The 19,194-nt window shown below is 44.4% G+C and overlaps 1 protein-coding gene across 2 annotated transcripts in view; it reads right to left on the minus strand.

Annotated features, from left to right (window-relative positions):
- Nucleotides 1-4,887, minus strand: part of SGPP2 (sphingosine-1-phosphate phosphatase 2) — a 31,551-nt gene extending 26,664 nt beyond the window's left edge. Inside the window, exon 1 of one of the 2 annotated variants that reach the window (XM_041414467.1) lies at nt 4,705-4,887. In XM_041414467.1, coding sequence (XP_041270401.1) covers nt 4,705-4,887 — 183 coding nt within the window. Of the gene's footprint in view, nt 1-4,632 lie in introns of both variants that reach the window. The other variant, XM_041414466.1, reaches the window with a different exon arrangement.
- Between the last annotated feature and the right edge of the window lie 14,307 nt (nt 4,888-19,194).

Consider the following 19,194-nt stretch of genomic DNA (forward strand, 5'->3'; position numbering starts at 1 on the left):
AACCCTTTAAAGCAGGGAAGTGAACAGACATTTTAAATAAAAAAATTCATGGTTTAGACAACACTACCTGTACCCTCTAGACCTCAGATTTACTTGCTATAGCAGTCATTAGTCACCTTCCACTGCCCAGATGACCCATACACATTCCCTGCAGAGCATAAAAATGAGATAAATTGAAAAAACTGGCTATCCAAAGGGATTTTCCAGAACACATTTTCTCTGGCTTCTTGTTTGTTAAATCTACTCCTGTTCTCCAGAGACCCAAAAGAGAAAAACAACAGCAGATTAGCTTTTATTATTCTAGTTGATATCTGAAGTAATGGCCCAAGTCAGTCAGCAGAATTATAAAGCAGCGAGTGGCTCACCTCCAAGCACTGGAATTAATCCTAGGATCCTGACAGCTCCTCATTATGAGGTCCAGTGGCCTCCAAAAAGATGACTCAGGTTGTAAGCCAGGAAGCACTGAGTCATGAAGCACATCATCATCATCATCATCATCATCAGTGTAAGGACCTGGGCTGCCAGCACAGCCCCTCGTGTGCCCCTGTGCCAGCACCCACTCTCTCAGCAGCAGGCACCACACACATATCTATTGAAATCAGCAAAGCTTCACAAACTTCTGCTAGCTTCAGGTGATTGTGCAGCAGGATCCTGAAGAGGAGATGGTAACAAACAGCACACACCTGTCTTTGCAGCCTGTTCTCCAGAGGGGATGCAAGGCTGCTCCCTGAGGAGAGGAAAGCTCAGTGCTAACAGATTCTCCCAGGGTTGCCACACACTGCCTGAATCTTGGATGTGATTCTGCTGTCATCTTCCAAAGGACAGCACTCAGGGCTGGCCAAAACCCTCCAATGAAACCATCTCATTCATCTAGATGAACACTGTCCCTCACTGGCTGCTAGAACCTCAAACCAAGAGCTGGACACCTGCAGGATGGTCGAGCTCCCTCGGCAGCCACAGCAGGAAGGGGAGATCTGAACACGGAGCGATGCTGGGGAATGTGAGCCTTGTGCTCAGCCCATTGAAACCAGAAACTGCATCTCATGTTTCCCCAGCTGCAGCTCCAAACTGAGGAGCTTCCAAAAGTTCAGCTGTATTCTCATGGGGCACAAAGTGTTAGCACTTGAGCCTGTTCTCCTAGCAGTGCTCGTGGGCTTTTTTCACAAGGGTTTGCTTCTCCTGCTGAACCTACTTCAACTACTGCCCACTTACTGCTGCATGGAAAGAGAAACTACATGACACAAGGTAAACCTGCAAAACCATTTTAAAAGAAAAAGCACTACTCTGAGGCTGATGCAAAAATCTATTGCAAGGGACCACCACAGAAGAGAGACCTTGACTCAGGCTCCATAGCAAGCATGCTTCAAATTACCAACCATCCCATCACAGCAAAAACAGTGTTTTCATCTATATCTTGCAAGTAATTGACCACATTTTTGAAGATATCTGAGATGGATGTGCAGTTTGTACCTACCTTCTCTGTTTCTGTTACCATCACCTGGCTGTTATCCTGGGTATTATCCTCCTCACCTGCAGCATGACCAGAACCATACAATCACTAAACAGCATCAGGAAGTTTATAAGCATTGTGCCAGCTCAGAGCAGTTCTGACAGTTAAGGAATAACTACAGTGTAAACATGAACTGTACTCTCTCAAAGGCAGGAAGACAGATCTTGAGATGATAAAGCATCTGGGAGAGGAAGAGTGGAGAAAGACAAACAAATCTCTACAAAGAACTTTGAATAGAAGGCTGTTGGGTTTTTTTGTACCCTCTCATTCAGGCTATCAGTTTCAGGAGCAAAAGTCCACCAGGAGATTAGAGATAAGCAAAGCTCCACTTTTTAAATATATGTAGCCTTTGGCCACTCACAGAACACCAGCTTCAGGTAGCATATTTGTGTTTTTAAGAGCACAGCTTGAGAATTTCCTACAAAGCGTCAGGAAAAGATACCTTTTAGCTGTTCCAGAAATAAATTTCTTGTGAAGCAAACTAATACTAGAAAGCAGTACAGAAAAGAAACTAGTATTAGCCCTAGACAGGAAATTACAAGAAGTTGCTCTCTTGTCTTCTGTAGTAATAAACCCAGACAGGTTCTCCACTAAAAGGCCATAGATTCAATATCTAGTCCAAGCCAGGATGTAAACCCAGTCAATGTGTTGGACTGGCACCATTCTCTATCACCCACAGACACCAGAGTTTGCATTTGAGGTACTAAAAAGTGATTCTAAATGATCTGGTAACCAAGAAACATCAAGAACATGGGCTAGGTGACTGATTCAATATTTAAGAATTGCACACAGCCACAGCTATCACATCTAAGCATTTCACTCCTTGTCTAATCTCATGGCAACTCCTGTGGGGCAGGCAGGACTGATTTACAAAGATTCAGAAACACAGCCACTCATGCTGCTGCTGGCCCTGTAATCAGGCCTTGTGGCTTTTTTTTTTTAAACACACACTTCATGCCTTATGTGTAACCTTATGTTCAGGCTACACATAAACAAAGATGATGATGAATCGCGAGCAGCACTCCTGGCACAAATGTATGCAGTAATTAAAAGCCTCCTCCTTCCAGAGGAAGGGCTGTTCTGTCTTTTTACCCCTTTGAGACATCCTCTCTCCTCTCCATGCAGTATGGCACCTTCCCTACCAGGTGTGTCCATCCCCTCCCAAACTGCCACCAGCCCTCAGCTGCCTCTGCCCAGAGTGACTCCAGCTGGGCCACCCTGGCACAGGATCCAGCCCACAGATGTGGGGGCCTGAGTAACACAGTAACACTGAAGGAAGGGAGGATGTCCTGGAGACTTGGAGCTGTGGCAGTCCCATCATCCAGTAAGCCATTCACATCTTCTTCACTGCATGCAAAGTGCTCTGGTTTTACAGGTATAACCTAGTAGTTGTCCAAAAACTCACATAGGAGAACCCAAGAATCTTTAGGACAGTTGTGACAGTAAAGACAAAGCAATGTGGAAGTTACTTCCTTATAGAAACCAACTGTCCTGATGACGAGGACTTTGAAACTCCCAAGTTTCAGGAAGGGATGGATGACCACAGAGCCACACAAGGCTCCAGGAGGAAGATGCAGGAGCAGCACTTTGGCACCTTTCTGCAAACACCTGCAGCTAGTAGCAGGAAAATGCCACTATCCATAGAGAACTAATGGCCAAGGAATTTGCTATGTAAATGAGATTCCTAAACCTGTTTACTTGCAGATACACCAGGGTAACCCCAGGTCATTTAGCAACAAAGCAGGGGGTCTGAGCCTTAGCCTAAGGGAGATCCAAATTAACTTTTCACATTTCTTATCAGGTTGCAGAAGATGTTCCTTGTAAAAACGGACTTTTCATTTTCATTTGATAAAAAGGAACAGAGAGAGCTTGTCTTTATAATTCTAGCACTTCACTGAAAACTGCTCAATCTATTACTCCCATCTCCATATTGGGGGTGTTTGAACCCAACTTCCATGTTTCAGAAGTGAGTGTTATAATTCTGTGGAAACAAACCCTTCTGCTTCTATCTCCAGGTTTCACGAAGTCTCACCCAGAACACATTCACCCTTCACATCAAGGTAATTGTGCCTTGCTTCATGAAACCCAAAACAATTGCTCAATGTGAACAGCTGCATTCATGGAGCATTAACTTGCGCAGGATTTTAGTATCAACACAGCTACATGAACTATGTCACTGTTCAAAAGAAGCAGTGACAATAAATCTTTTAGTGAATTATCTGCATAGTTTACCCAAAATAGAGCTTACTGTAGTTCGGAAGTGAACAGACTAAACTACATCTAATCGAGAAAGAGTCAAGCAGCAGCTAAGGAAGAAGTGTAGATGCTTAAAATGGGATTCTGTGCACTGGATGTGGAGCAGGGAAGAGTAAAATAGCATAGAAGGAAAGGAGTGGTAGAGTTGTGACATTCATGGCTGGTCCATGTTTATGTTGCAGGTAGAATTTGAAAGCCCATTATCACACCTGCTTTCCAAAAGGCACCACAAAGCGATCTGCTAATGAATTCAAGCCATTACAGTAAGAGAAAAAGCACGTCGTCCGACCTGTACACATGGGTTGCATCATACCCTTCCCTGTTCCCTTCTGATACACAGGGAATTAGACTGTGCCGGGAAACGCCGCGACCTGCCTGGCCAGCGGGAAGCGCTGCCTGTCTCCATGGGCACCTGCAGGCAGCATCGCCGAGCCGCTCGGAGCGGCAGCGGCGGGCCCGGCTGCGGGCACAGCTCAGCACCGCGGCGGGTGCGCCCGCACGGAGACAGCCGCGAGCAACAGAGCTGCTCCTTCCCAGCGCATCCCGGGCCGACGCTGCGGTGCCCCCCAGACCCTTCTGCAGGCAGCTCCCGCTCGCACCGGCCGCCCCATCCCGGGGGCGTCAGCGATGGGGAAGCGCTGAGAGCCCAAAGACGCCTTCCCAGCGGGGCCGGGATGCAGCCGGTCTGCGGCAGCGCACAGCGCTCTCCGCTCGCAGCCCCAACCCTTCTTCCCTCCGCCCATTCCGCAGGCGGCGGGATGCGGCGGGATGCGGGGGGATGCGGGGGGACCCTCCCGGGGCGTCCCTGCGCGCACAGTGCCGGGGGCGGCTCTGCTGAGTCACGGCCGGGGCCCCCCCGCACTCACCTGCGGGCCGCGGCCGCTCCGCACTCCGCTCCGCACTCCGCTCCGCACTCCGCTCCGCACCCCGCCGGGGACAGCGCGGCCGGAGCCGGCCGGGCAGCCCGGCGCGCCCTCTCCATTGCAGGCGCCGCGCTCCCGGGGCCCCTCCGCGGGGTCGCCGCTGCCGCCGCCCTCCTCGCCGGCGGGGAAGAGCCCGCAGGAGCGCTGGAAGCGCGCCACGGGCTGGGAGCTGCGCAGGGTGCCCAGCAGGCGGGCCATGCTGCCGCCAGCTCCGCGCAGCGCGGCCCCGCCCCGCCCCGCCCCGCCCGCACAGGTGCGATGTCCCGCCCCTCCCGCACAGGTGCCCTGCCCTGCCGGGAGCGCCCCTTGCCGGCCGGGCCCTGCGCTTCCCCTCACCGGCTCCCAACCCCGCGGTTCCCCCGACGAGGCCAGGGCAGTCAGCGTGTTCCTTTTCTCAGTGTTTTTCCTGCCATGGTGTTCTTCCTGCTGTCTTCTTAACGTGGAGATAGAACGCCCTAAATCGCACCAAGGTCTTCGGGAAAAACACTTAGGTGTGGGTGCCATGCTACATGGGCTCATCTTCTGTCAATTCATCTCATGGTGTAAAATACACCCTAAGTTGTCCCTGTTTTCATTTTGTCTGGTTTTGGAATCAGCTTTTATTTCTTTTCACAAATATCTGCACACCTACATTGTATACGTCACATGCACACATACACCTATAAAGATACATTTCTAAATATTTTCTTCCTTAAATACAGCTATGGAGCTTCCTACAGAAAAATACAAATCCCTTGGAAGATGCCCCTTAAGTTCTGGGGCTGCAAACCTTGCCACAGGCGATCCCTGCTGATTCATATTTTTGAAACATTTAGCATCTTAGTTCCATCAACGCTTTTTTATTTTTTTTTCTTTTTAGCCCATTTCTATTCCCAGAATTATATTTTATGCAAGGACTTCACAATCATCATTTGGTCAACATGCAATCGTTTAAAGTTTGTTGCTTTTTTTTCATTCTCAAATACCCCAAATTATACAAGATTGCATCAAGGCTTTTTTTCCAGAGCACTCGGAAACCAAAGCCACGTTCCCCTGTGCCACAGGCTGGGCTGCCTGTAGGAGATGCTCACCCAGGCCCCATGAGTGCCACTGCTCTCGGGATGGCAGAGTCATCTCATCACCCAGCCTGGGCTGGGGCCAGCCCAGCCCACGGCCATGGGCCACACGGCCTCTGTGAGGATCCCCAGGATCTCTTCATCACCCCATCCACAATCCAGGGCAGACTCCATAGATCTCATCTGATTTTTGGTGTGATTCATTTACTTTTATCTTCTCCAAACGCAATCTTCTATCAGTAGAGGTTTGCCCAGCCGTCATGCTTTCCTCACTGCTGGTGTGTGCACACACTCAGCCCTGGCCATGATGACAGGGCTCCCCTCTCAGCAGAACCAGCTCAGAGGGACTGAGGAGGGAGGCAGCCTGTGCAGGTTATGTGTTTGTACTCTTTTACTTGGGGGAATTATTTATTGTTTACATCTGGGTTTGTTTTTTAATAGCTGTAACGTTTACTAGGTGTGCTCATAAGTACCTTGGCAATATTTGTCTTCTTTTTCCTGTTTCTTGGATATGTGAAAAATGCACAAAAATTTGTAACATGTTAATTTGAAGAGTAAAATTACAGCCCTACTGGTGCAGCTGGGAGCCTTGCCACTGATGCCAGTGGGATAGGATCTCATTCAGGGACACAGTGGAAAGCAGGAAAGCAGGAATGAAAGTGCATGGCTGGGGCCAGCACCTGGTGGGTATTTTAAAACATCTCTTTGTCAACAACAAGTCAATATTTATCTGATCTGCCTACATAGCTATGTCATTATAATAATTCCCAGGTATTAAAATAGAACTCAGCATTCACAGCCAGCTTCTCCCTAATTTCTCTTCAGGTGCATATGTAGGTTAGTGGGAATGGGTCTCAGTGAGGATGTCATCATCCAGCTGATGAGAATTCAGGTTTTATAAATCAAACTCACTCTAAACTTAATAGAGAGAAAAAATAAGGGGGAAATTTCTACTTATTGTTAATTTTAATATGCCAGTGGCATCAGTGGCACTGCAAAAGACTAGATGAGTAGGATTCTCAGAGTGTTTAAAAGAAGTAATTTATAAACTGTTCAGTATCAAAAAAAAAAAAAAAAAAAAAAAAAAAAAAAAAAAAAAAAAACCACCAAAAACTTTTAGAGCTTTATCTAGTGAAACTGCCTCATCCAGAGCCAAAATATCTCACTAATAGCTGGTTAGTATTTAGCTACATTTTCACAAGGGAAGAAAATCACCCCTGGGCTGAGGAAAAGCATGAAAGATGAGAATACAAAAAGATAACTTTTGAGAAAGCTGAGAATAGTGCCTTGTGCTGAAGGCATTTCCTTAACAACAACGGGTGTCATTGTCATGATGGTGGATAATTTTGCCTTCAGCATCAACAAAGTTAAGAGTGAAGTACAAATTCCAGGGCTGGGGGTGGATGATGATGCTAGCAGAGCACAGCTCAGTTCTCAGATGCCAGCCTGAGTTTGCAATCCTGACAGCCAGATAAGCCTTGTTTTCCCTCAAGCTGAGGGAGTGGGTCTGGAGGAGCAAAATAGGAGCACAGGTTTCACTGTCACTCTACAGACAGCAGCCACATTTCACTGTGGAAGATCACACTGAGAGTTATTTCTGCTGAGCTCCTCTGAGGAGGCTGTGGCTTATGAGTTACAAACACTACTGTCAGAACTGTGGTTTTCCAAACAAAAAGCACTGAAGTGACAGGAACATGAGCAAGCTGAAGCCCCTGCTGAAGCTGCTGCAGTAGGTGGAGAGCCGGTGCATGATGAGATGTGTCTGGTACCAGGGAGAGGCTTGGCAGTGCCTCTGGTACCTGGAGGGGTGCTGGGGATTTGGCAGGGCAGAGCTACAAACAGCAGCACTCTGTGGCCTGGGACCACTGAACTTGGCAGTGAGCTGTGGGCTGTGCCAGAGGGAGGGGCGGCACTCAGAAATCCTACAGAGATCCTTTGGCCATGAAGTGAAGGCAGGGATCCCACCAACTCATCAGGTACCACAGTGTTGTATTTAAACGGGTTTGAACAAATTTCCTCCTCAGCTTCATCCCACGTGTTTTCATTTCCTCAGTCATTTTCTCAACATACTTAGAGCCCAACTCCTAATTTCATCTTCCTTCACCATTTTCTGGCAATTTGCATTTTTTTACTCTTTATACTGAGAAGGAAACCATTAAAATGTGTATGCTTTAATACTACAAGTTACAAGTACTCTTTTTATAAGACTTTTGCTTTTTCATTATATTTAGTTGACAAGCTACTGAACACATAATTTTGGATCTGAGACTTTCAGTACTGAATGTCAGACCCAACCACCCACTAACCTTGCAGGCAACAAAGTGGAGCTTTCTCAGATTAGCTGGAAGAACTGAAGAGTTTGAAATATGGTGAAGAGAGGAAAAAAACCTGTAGAAAGTGCCCTTGGAAACCAACGCATGAGAGATTATGGTTTCCACAGCGCTTGAGTTTTTGCTTTTGATTTAGCCTATCAAAGGTCAAATAAAATTCAGTTTGAAGAAATGTTTTTTTGAGAAAAAAAAAAAATTGCAGGAAAGGTCATAAAGAAAGAATCTCAACAGGAGTCTGCACAGCTGTGATGGGTCTCAAGTCCCATTTTGTAGGCCTTTTCTGACTAAGAGAAAATGTTTTCTATGCCAATATCTTCATTTGTTTAGCTGAGTGATACAGAAAGATTGGAACCTGTGATAGCTCTGCAGCCTTCAATGCACTGAACACACAGCAATTGTCATTGCACAGATGGTTGGAAAATGTAAAGCTGCAGCACACAGTGTGTGTTAAATACATCAGTCCTTTGGGCTCCAAACTGTTCACCAAGTCCTACAAATTTAGACATGGAGGAAAATGAACTGTAGACCCATTTGTTAATAATTCTCATATAATTTTATTAAAATATCCTTATTTTATATATATATGTGATTGTATTTTTAGTTTTAGAGAATGTAAGTACAAAAGCAAAGCAAAGTTTAGAACTTGGGAAGAATGAAAGCAGCTCCAAAAACTGCAAGAAAGGGAATGTGCTGAAGCTGTGGCTGCTGTCTTGGGTAGAAATAATTAACTTTTCTGTTTGCAGTGTAAGTAACCAGATAATTCCATGTAATTGCTTATGATTTGCATTGCTTGAAATGGTATTGCTAATTTCCAGAGAAGATTAGCATGTTATTTAAATAATTATTCTGCACCATATCGCTTGGACACTTCAATTGCACATATATCTACTGTGAAATTCCTAGAGGTGTTCACAATGTTTCTGGTTATTTGTGGGCTACCTTTGCTATTGCAGTGTTCTAGGAGACAACAGCAGAAGAATTAATAATGTTGTAGTGAAATGTTGAACTTAACCCCTAAGAATTTTTAAAAACTTAACTATCATAAGAATTGACCTATCTGATTATCTTATTTAAAATACCATATACCAGCTCTCTGGAAAAAAAAAATCTGATTTTATCAACAATAGTCTAGGCTTAAAGTGGTAAAAACTTCTCTTTCTCTGGGCTGAGTGTGGCCTCAATGTAGTTGAAACTGTTGAAATGGTTTTTAGTGGTTTTTTTTGCAGCAGCTCCCATGCTGCTGTCTGGTGATCTCTGCTTACAGCACTCGGTGCCTGCACTGAAGGGATGGCACAAAGACAAGGGAATTCAGCAGGTTCTGTAAATCATTGTTGTAAAAGGGCCTGGGAGGGTCTTTGCTAAGGGTGACCAGCTCCAGATCCTTACAAGCAGCTCCCCTGGCAATGGTCAGGCTGGCAGTACAGCTTAGCTGAAGAGACACGAGCGCTGCTGGAGGGGCACAGCTGGGCAAACACCCTTTCCCTTTGCTTGCTTTATTCTGAGACATCTCCTGGTATGGGCTCTTCAATGAATCCTCATTCAGCAAGCGTAAAAATGGAGACAAGATTGCAGTTCTCAAGTAATTATTATCAAATACAGGGCAATACCCTACTTTTAACAACTGCCTTTTCCTTCAAGAAAGCCATTATTCTGGAAAAGCCAGTTTTGGTCTGAGCCCACATGCGCAGCAGGAAGCCTGAGCACCGTGTGCTGCCTTGGAGCAGCCAGCTGCTAATGGGCAGCTCACAGCCAGCACGTACACACCTGAACAAAAGCCAGGGAAAGGAGCTGCTGAGTTCAATCCTGCACCTCTTCTGGGGCACAGTTGATACTCACCAGTGCTGGGGAGCAGTGGTTTATCTTGCCATGCCAGAGAGCACTTCCAAATGCCCTCTGTAGGCAGCAGGTTCTCCATGGTTCCTCCTCCTGTTCAGAGCAGAGGATGGATCTGGGAGCCAGGCACCTCTCTGCCCTGCCCCTTGATAGCTTCTCTTTGTGGCACCTCACACGCATCAAACTTCCTGCCATCACCCCTAAAGCTGCAGCTTTATGTCTTCCAAGGGTTTATCCCTGCCTTATGGCAGCATGAGTCACTGCTGTCAGACACCTGTTTGGAATGCAAGAGACATTTTGCTTTTGACTAAAATCTATTTGCAGTATGGAGCTGGGCACTGCCAGGGCAGGTCAGCCGGGCCATCAGGGTTCTTTGGTCCCTGCAGAGATTCAGCCAACAAAAAGCATCCTGTGAAGGGCAGCAGAGGCTTTTTCTGGGAGCTGCTGACCTCCTAAAATATGTTTTTTCAGGCAATTTATGGGTTTCAGCAAAGTCTGTTCAGGAGTGAACAGTCCAGAAAAAAAAGGGTGGGAGTGGAAAATGAGCAAATAAGTGGTTTGAGATTTGTGCAGCCAGTTCATAGGTTTATCTTTAGTTCATACATTTATTTTGTTTGCATGCATGAACCTTGCATAACTAATGCCTTTTAAACTACTAAGAAGTATATGCTCAGTCAATTCATTCAACTATGAACAGCTTTGAAATTTTCTACTTTTCATTCTATGCCACCCACATTACAGATGTCATCCTAAAAAACATAAATAGCTCTTGGGTTTTTCTGCTTTATTTCTACTATTTACATGACAAGCCTTAATGTCATTGATCCTATTTTAAAGACAGCAAAAAAATCCCACATCCATATGTCAATGCTGTGACATTGATTGACTGGCAGCAAACCAAGAAGGATGCATATGTACATTTTTTAAGGTATAGTAGATAGAAACATCCATTAAGAGGCCTAAGAGCATTTACCTTGATTCATTAAAAATAATACAAGTTATCCACTTCAGATAGTGGAAGCTGTGAAATTAAGTGTACAGGGCAGTGGGAAAAACATTTAATAACCTGTGAATTAGCCCTGATTCTAGGAACTACTAGCCAGCTGCTGATGAAGCAGGGGCCCTGCTGTTCTTACATGTGGATAAATGAAGCTGACTGCTTTTTTCAGGTGTGACCAGTGTGTTTACAGAGCCTGAGCCTGTCCTGCCCTTCCTTTCTGAAGCAGTTTGCAAACCCTTAAAGCTGTGACCATCTTTGGAGCAGCGGAAGGAAAAAAGGAAAAGGGGCCCATATGGAAGACAGAAATACAGGGCTGAGCTCCATCTAGAGACCTCCTTGTGGAGACATCTCTGAACTGGGGGCAGGCAGATAGAGCAGGGCCTTGCCTGGGCAGCTCCCTCATCCCTCTTCAGAACAGAATCAGAAATGATCCTTCACCTCTAATAACTTATAGTAGGAGAGATTTTCTACTATACCTCATTCCAGACCAAACATTTTGCTGTTGAAATGTATTTAAATATCACCAAATGGCTGGCTGCGGGGGGAGGGAGTTTGAACTTTTTTTTTTTAGGAGATGAATATGGCCACGCTTTTTTATCTCCCTTTAATGCAAACTCTATCAACTGCATGGAGGGTTATTTTAATATTCTTTTTAACTATCTTAGTAAAATATTTCCTCTGCATCAATCTTTTGAATGTCAGATGTCATCTGAGAGGTGTTCAACCACACCTGAGAGAAGCTGCTGCACTCTCTGCCTGGGAGGGGGGATGTCAGGGCAGCATTTGCCATGGCTCTTGCACACACACTGGGCAAGCCAACAAGACTTGAGAAGTAACTGTTGTAGAGAAGACATCCATGCCCACCCCATTATCTCTCTATTTATTTGTGCTCTTTTGGGGAATATGCAGTTTTGAAAAGCAATGGCAGCACACAGAACCTTTAACTATGATTGTTGACCATCCATCATGGATCATCCATCTGGCTGGCAGCTTTCCTGGCAATGGCTGAAGAGAAAATCAGGTTTTAACTCCCTTCCTTAGTGGTTATGAGGTCCCTTGCAGTGCAAGAGTTGAGAGAATCTGCATTCCTTGGGAGCTTTCTTGCATTAGTATCTACAACTCCAAACCACAACTCTGAAATCAATGTTCAAGCTTCCTGCAGAATTAATACAGAAACTTGGAATAAACTTCTAAAATCTTAACTGAAGCCTTAGGCAATCAAAAAGACAGGACAACATAAATAAATAAACCAAAAATATGGATCTAAATATGTTGGGTAAAAATGTTTCTCTGAGATTAGGGGTTAAGGTTTTTGAAGGCAGAAGTGTTTACATAGACTTGAGGTTGTCCTAAGAAAAATTCTCTCGAATATGGTATTTTTCTCTCTGCACAAAATCCCCAGTCAGTATAGATCACATCTCCTAAAATGAGATATATGTTGGTTTCTAGCATGGAGAATGAATTGCCTCTTCTATTGTTGATAAAATCATCCAAAGGTCTCTTTTGAAGTCCCTGCCAAACTAAGCTTGTTTTTTACTGATTTTATAATCTGCATATGAAGGACTTGATCTGGAATGGAACCTCAGCCTGGATCCTGATTATATTACCTCAGGTCTAAAAGCAGAAAACTTGTACATGAAGGGCCTGATTCTGTACTGGCTAAGGAAGGTGCAACTACAATAACTGCAATGAATCCAGTGGAAATCTTCCAAACTGGAATTTACTACTATTGGGTTTACAAATTTAGTCCACATTTTTGTAGGGAAAACAACTGTGAATAAGAAATGTCAATTTAATCAATTTTCAGTTATTCTTACTCATAAAACTCAGAAACCATACACTCTTCAATTAATGCAATTTAGGTTTTAAATTGGGATGAAGGAATCTCTTTCTTGACTCAGCTAGGATGGCATTTTTAGCTAATTGAGGAGTTTTCTCTCCAAAAGTTACATCCTGACTTCTCACCCCCATCAGAAAGACATCCCCGTTGTTAGCTGGTTTCGTTACAAAATATTTAATATCAAATCAACCCTTTAGAATCAAGCTTCTCAACTTCCTCACCAAGACTCTGAGAAGGAGTGGGCCAGCAGCAGGGACAATACAGCAGGAGCATGCCAAGTGACAAATCAGATATGCCTCTCCTTCTAGAGTTACGGTCACCCCTGGCAGGGCCAGCTCAGAAGCTGGCAGCGCCCCTGGCAGTCTCCATCCCCCTGTGGAGATCTCTGCACGGTGTCTGAGCCACTTGGCTTGTTCAGCAGAGCCCACTGGCCTGCTCCTGCATCCCCTCCAAGCCACCTCCTCCAGGGGCTGTGCACTCCTGCTCTCTCAAGTTTCCTTCACACGCAAGATCTTCCCAGTCCCTGCTCCTTCCTGCTCTTGCCTGAACATTTCCTTCCTACAGGGAAGGCACCCAAGTGCACACAGTGCTCAGCATGTGGTTGAGGGAGCAACAAAACTATGCTTTCTTTTGGAATCTAGAATTGTTCCCAATTCACCTCTAACACTTGGTTTTTGTTTTTCTGACTAGTACCTCTTCTAAAAGCAGAGGCTGGGCTTCTCCAGGGTTGCAAAGACCCAGGTAGATTTTAGGCTCATGTTAAGCAATGTTTAAATTTGCTATTTCTTGTGAGATGTTAAAGTTTATTTAAGAACCACAAAACACCCCAACAAACCAACTTCCATGTGTTCAGCTCAAAACAAACAAACAAATTATAATTTTAATATTTGCATATATGCAATAGCATGAATGCAAAAAAATCCCAAGTTCTTCATCTGTTTCTCATTCTGAATTGATTGAAGCACATATACATAATATTGTGGTCTGAGCAATAGTAGTTGTTTCCAAGCTGTCTTAAAAAAATGTCCCTGTCATTATCAAGGACAAAAACTTGGCCACTTTGAAGCTGATGACAAAAATTCTTAACCAGCTTCACTGGCTCAGGATTTCACTTCAGAGATAACCATCCCTATTTTAACTCAAGGTTACCAATGGTATCCTGAAATAAAATCAGTAACTGGAATGTGCACTGTGTCTTCTAAACAGAGTTCCCAGAGGACCAAGTAATCTGTCAAAGTGATTCCATAGACTGTGTAATTGCTATGCAAGGACAATTTGGGTAGCAAAAAGTAACTGCCCAAGAGCTAATAGCCATGCTGGCATTCACTAATAACCCTAATCACAATTAATAATAATTATTAATCTTGTTTTTATACATTTTCCTACCCAGCTGCTTTACTGTGGCAAACAGAACCATAATTTTGAGCCCCCAGGTGCCACTGAGACACAGCAGTTCCACATCTAAAAATGCCCTGCTCTGCTGAAATCCCTCTCCTTGCAGAGGCTGCTGCTCCAAACAGGCTCTGCCAGCCCCACAGTGACACCTAATTCAGCACCCAGTGTTGGATTAAATTTTCACTATTACTCTGAAGTGCAGAAAACACAGTGCTGGCTAAAACAAAAGACTTCTCTGAGGCTTTCCCTCTTTTTCTCTTTTTTAGCTTGTTTCTTTTTGAAAAAAATAAAAAAAACCCAACAAAACAAAAACAACAGCAGTTAAATCCAAGAATAAAATTCCTGGATTCCTGATTCATGGTTTGAAGAAGTGCCACTAGCTTAGAAGAAGGTAAATTTTATACAAATACATTTGTTTCAAAAGCTGCAGCCAACCTGGAAGACTGCACCAATTTAAATAATGTTTTCTAAAAGATTAATAAAATCCCTGCAAAGACCCAGGGCAGATCTGCCCTAACACAGTTGCTGCTCCAAGGAGCCATCAATAACGTGCCACACCCCAAGAGATGGGGACTCCTTTGGTGTGTGTCACTGCCCTGCAGCCAAGGGACCAAGGGGTGCACAGCTCTGGAGCCCAGATGATCCAGCCCAATATTCCCATGGGCTGGAGCAAACCCAGGTGTGCCCAGGGAACCCCAGAGCCACCTCTGCCCACAGTGCAGAGCCAGCCCAAACGTTTCTGATCTGGGTTTCCTATGGACAGCACGTCTGTGGGGATCTCTTTGTGCTGTCCAAGCTTAGCTGCTGGAGAAGGAGATGCACCTGCTGGACACAGCCTCACAGTTCCAAATGGTTCCTCATCTTTTCTTAACAAAAGCTTGAAATGCAGTTACCTGTTTGGGATGTGCTGAAAACACATTTTGGAAAAGACATGGATGGGAACAACAAGAAATCATTCCCATCAGAAATTATGGATCACCCCCAGGTTTAAGCCCTCATCCTTTTATTGCCAATAAACCTGTTGCAAAATTTGGCATCAGACTGACACCAGCGAGAGTGTGTCTGTGCTTGGGGCTGCAGGTCAACACTGTGAGGAGGAGAAGCTTAGAGCTTAACCCAGGAGAAAAGAGGTGAGTGGTCAGCACTCACCTTCAGACATTTCTCATTTCCTGAGCCAATTGAAATAGGACAGTATTTAGCAGATACAACAAAATAAAAGTTTTTCTGAGGAGACAGAGTTGTCAAACATTGCATACACTTCTGCATCTTTCCTATTACATACATTAAGAGATTAACATATTTTTATATGGCTGTGACTGACATAGAATTGCTCATAATTGTAATCCATTTTCTCTTTTTCAGCTCCCTGAAATGGCCTGCAAATACTAGTGAAAATGAATGTTCCTTTCAATACTGAATGCAATAGACCAGCATGCAATAGCTTTTACAGAAGTTCCAGTACAGAAAAGGTAAAAAAGCACTTTAATTATAAATTATTCAGAAATACTTTATATGAAATAAAATGTCAATGTGAAGAAAGCAGATGATGATGCAGCATCCTATTATGCAATGATGGGGCACAAAAGTAACACATATCTTTTGCCACCCATCAAAAGGGAAAAATACAGACTTTCTGGGGAATTAAACTAGCTTAACATGACATTATTGCTGCAGGGGTGTATGTCAATATGTCCCTTATGAAAAACAGGAGGTTTCTTCTATGAGGTTTTGAGCTTGACTCATTGATGAGCTAATTTATAATGTTACAACTCTTCTTAGACCACGTCCTGCACCAGCATGAAACTGGCACACTGCACAGGATAAATCAGGCCCAATATTTACCGCACTAAAAATCAATTCTTACCAGCTGCAGTTTAAGTGGAAAAATGTGTGTTTTTTAAGGGTTGTTTGCCACTTTTGCTCAGAATTTCTGACACAACTTCTGCTGAATAACATCCAAAGTCTTCTGTAGTGTTTCAGACAAAAGTCAGCCCTCAGAATCAGCTCAGCTACACTCTGAGGGTTTCTTACAATAACTAATACATGTTTCCCACTAAAGAACAGTCCCTACAACCTGACAATCCAAAAAAATAACAATTCATTGTCATTAAACTGACTAAAAGAGATAATACATCTGGATCTCTGTAAATATGGTAACTTTTCCAAAAATCTGAAAAAAATATTTCATCTCTTCAATTCCCTGCCGAGGAAGTCTTTAAATTCAACATAGAGGTATTTTCCAGTACTCATGGTCCTCTGCTTGTGAAGAACCACAGGGTCAAATCACCAGAAGGATCCAGGTAAGAAGCCACCTTTAATTCCAGGCTGGGCAGCCTCCCTGTCCAAGTGACCGAGGCAGCACTGTGTCACAGGGAGCAGGCACAAACGCCCTGCCTGGTGGTCCCAGAGCCTCCAGAGAGCCACAGGGGGACACTGTCCTGCAGAGACAAGGACAAGGCTGCCAGGGCTGCCAAGGCTGGCTCTGGACTGTACCCATGACACAGCTGTAACACACACATGACAGGATGCTGGACTATGGCAGAAGGGCTGAAATCACTCATGGCTTTGTTCCATGGCAAGGTAAATGTACGTAAATCAGCCACGCTGTGGTCCCACCTCATTTCCTCTCCTGACCACACAGCCTCTGGCATTTTTCCTCCCACTGGCTGCAGACCTCATGCACCCAGGCAACAACCTGCTTCCCTGAGCTGTTTCAGCAGAAAAACTCAGTAAAAAGTGTTGAGCTGGATTGTCTCCAAGAACTGACTGGCCGTGTCACCACACGAGCTCCTGTGCCAGCAGAAGGGTAAGGACAGAACCTGCAAGGGCCACTAGAGACACAAAGAGGTGAAGAGGAGTTGTGCTGGTCCAGAACAAAGAAAAGCAGCATCTGACCAGAGGCCCATGCACTTTACCTGTTGTGCTAAATAATGTTCTCTAGGGACTGCACAGCGCGGGATAACCTCGCTTGTGTGAGACTGAGTTACCCAGCACTGTGCTCACAGGGGTAATTGTGAACTAGGATGTTTCTGTGACTACTCACCAGTTTTCCTCATTCTTAGTTTTAGCAAAGAAAAGAGTAAATTTAATCCTAATTTTCCATTTAGCTGTTTTTAATGATTATTATTTTTTCAGTTATGCTCAACTTCCCCATCTATTCTGTGTAGTTTCCATGCCTGAATTACAGGAAGCTTTTCCAGTGCTGACTTTCATATACTTATTAGATGGAGTTTCAGTTGACCTCAAGGCAGATATACCTCAGATAAGAAAACTCAGAGCACAAAAGGCAGGGACGAAGCAGTCTGAACCAGAAATGCAGCTGATGTATCTGGACCTTATTAAAGCATTTGATACAGTGCCTAAAAAAAATGTACTTGAAATATTAATTCATATTTGTGTGGATCTGAGGACTTTCATGTGTTTTGAAAATTGTTGGAGGTTGTAGGGTTATGAAAGTAGCAGTAATATTAAAGAAAAGGGCAGTAGCTGGGATAATTTGGCATCTTTTAACAGTGAACTAATTAAATAGGAAGATGATGGTAACTGGGAAAGAGTAGCAAGAAAAAAAAAATCAAATCAAACCAAAACAAAAGCCCACTTAAAAAACCAAAACCAAATAGACAAACTACCAGAAACATACATTTTAGAATGCCTGAATAAATACAATGAGATTTCATTTTAAAAAAGGAAGTTACCAGAGTTAGATGAAAAACTCCAAATTCATCAGGCAGATTAGCTCTGAGGTTGCTAACCAGTGTGGGCCTTTAAAAAAGGATAATTTTTGACTCCACAGGCCAAGTAGCACTATGGACAGTAACGACAAAAGTCACCTTCTTTCTTTCTTCCTTTTAGAGACACAACCAACATTTTAAAAGGATTTTAAGACATCTCTTAGGATAAATTATAAAAACAATGTATTTCTGTACAGAGAGCATTCCTAATTTTTGCTGTTTGACTTTAGCCCATGATTTCAGTTTATGCTAAGCTAAGATATGCTCCCTCTCTGGCTAGGACAATCATCAGATCTGTCATCACAGTTTACAAATACATTGCTTGTTATCTTTCCAACAAGTCAGTCTTTCTAAACAATGGTCCCCCCACTTTATTTGGCTCTTCAAGAATGCTCAGAGCGCAAGAACAAAGCCCTAGCACAGACAGCACTGAGAAGGGGAGAGCTTTCCTCGGCGTTTGCTGTGAAGCACGCCTGATCCATCATGTCCCATGGCAGAGGAGGGCAGAAGGCATCCAGGATGACAAGATGACACAGCTCTCAGGCCAGAGCTGATATTCCCAAGATGCAGCTTTAGCAAGACAGCAAGGCAATGCAGTGTACCTGAAATATGGCCTTACTTGCCTAGAGCTATCCTCAGAACTGCAGGGAGAAATAATCACTGTTATGGCCTCTGCTACACCTGAAGATAAAAGAGTTTCTCCAGAGAGTTCCCTGATGAGAGAGTGCAGGCTTTGATGTAGTGAAACCTATCAGGTTGTTTAACATATAACATTACCAGCTAGGGACATCTCACTGTTTGGATGGTTTTTCATTAAACTGGGCAAAAGCTCTCAATTGTATGGCGATGTCAGGATGTAAATAACAACATCAGCAGCTCCTTCGGCCTCCACCTTCTGGAATAAAATACCTCTTATTTTCCAGTGTGCACAATGAACGAGAATCATCACAGTGCACAAAATGTTCTTTCTGAAAAGCAGTAAAATATCAGTTAGCCTGTGAGCTGCGGTGTATGAAAGAGATGTCACCCTGCCTTCCCATATTAACCCTTCATCTGCCGTGTTCGTGCCTAACGATCGGCATGTCATTGTAACTGCGGGTCTCAAAGCGTACCGACAGCGGGGAATCCTCGTCAACTGTTAAAATCAACAAAACGTCTTGAAAAAATGCACTCCAGGATTAAAAGGCTGCCCGGAACCCCGGCGTGTTCCCCGCAGCGCTGCAGGGCGGAGGGACTGCGGGAGAGCACCGAGCCCCGCCGGGTCGTGCTGCGGGGGCGGCTCCCGCCGGCGAGCCGGCAGCGAGGCGCTGGGAACCGGCAT

Source organism: Onychostruthus taczanowskii, unplaced genomic scaffold, assembly GCF_017590055.1.
Source record: "Onychostruthus taczanowskii isolate IOZ18803 unplaced genomic scaffold, ASM1759005v1 scaffold45, whole genome shotgun sequence".
NCBI classification, from domain to species: Eukaryota; Metazoa; Chordata; class Aves; order Passeriformes; family Passeridae; genus Onychostruthus; species Onychostruthus taczanowskii.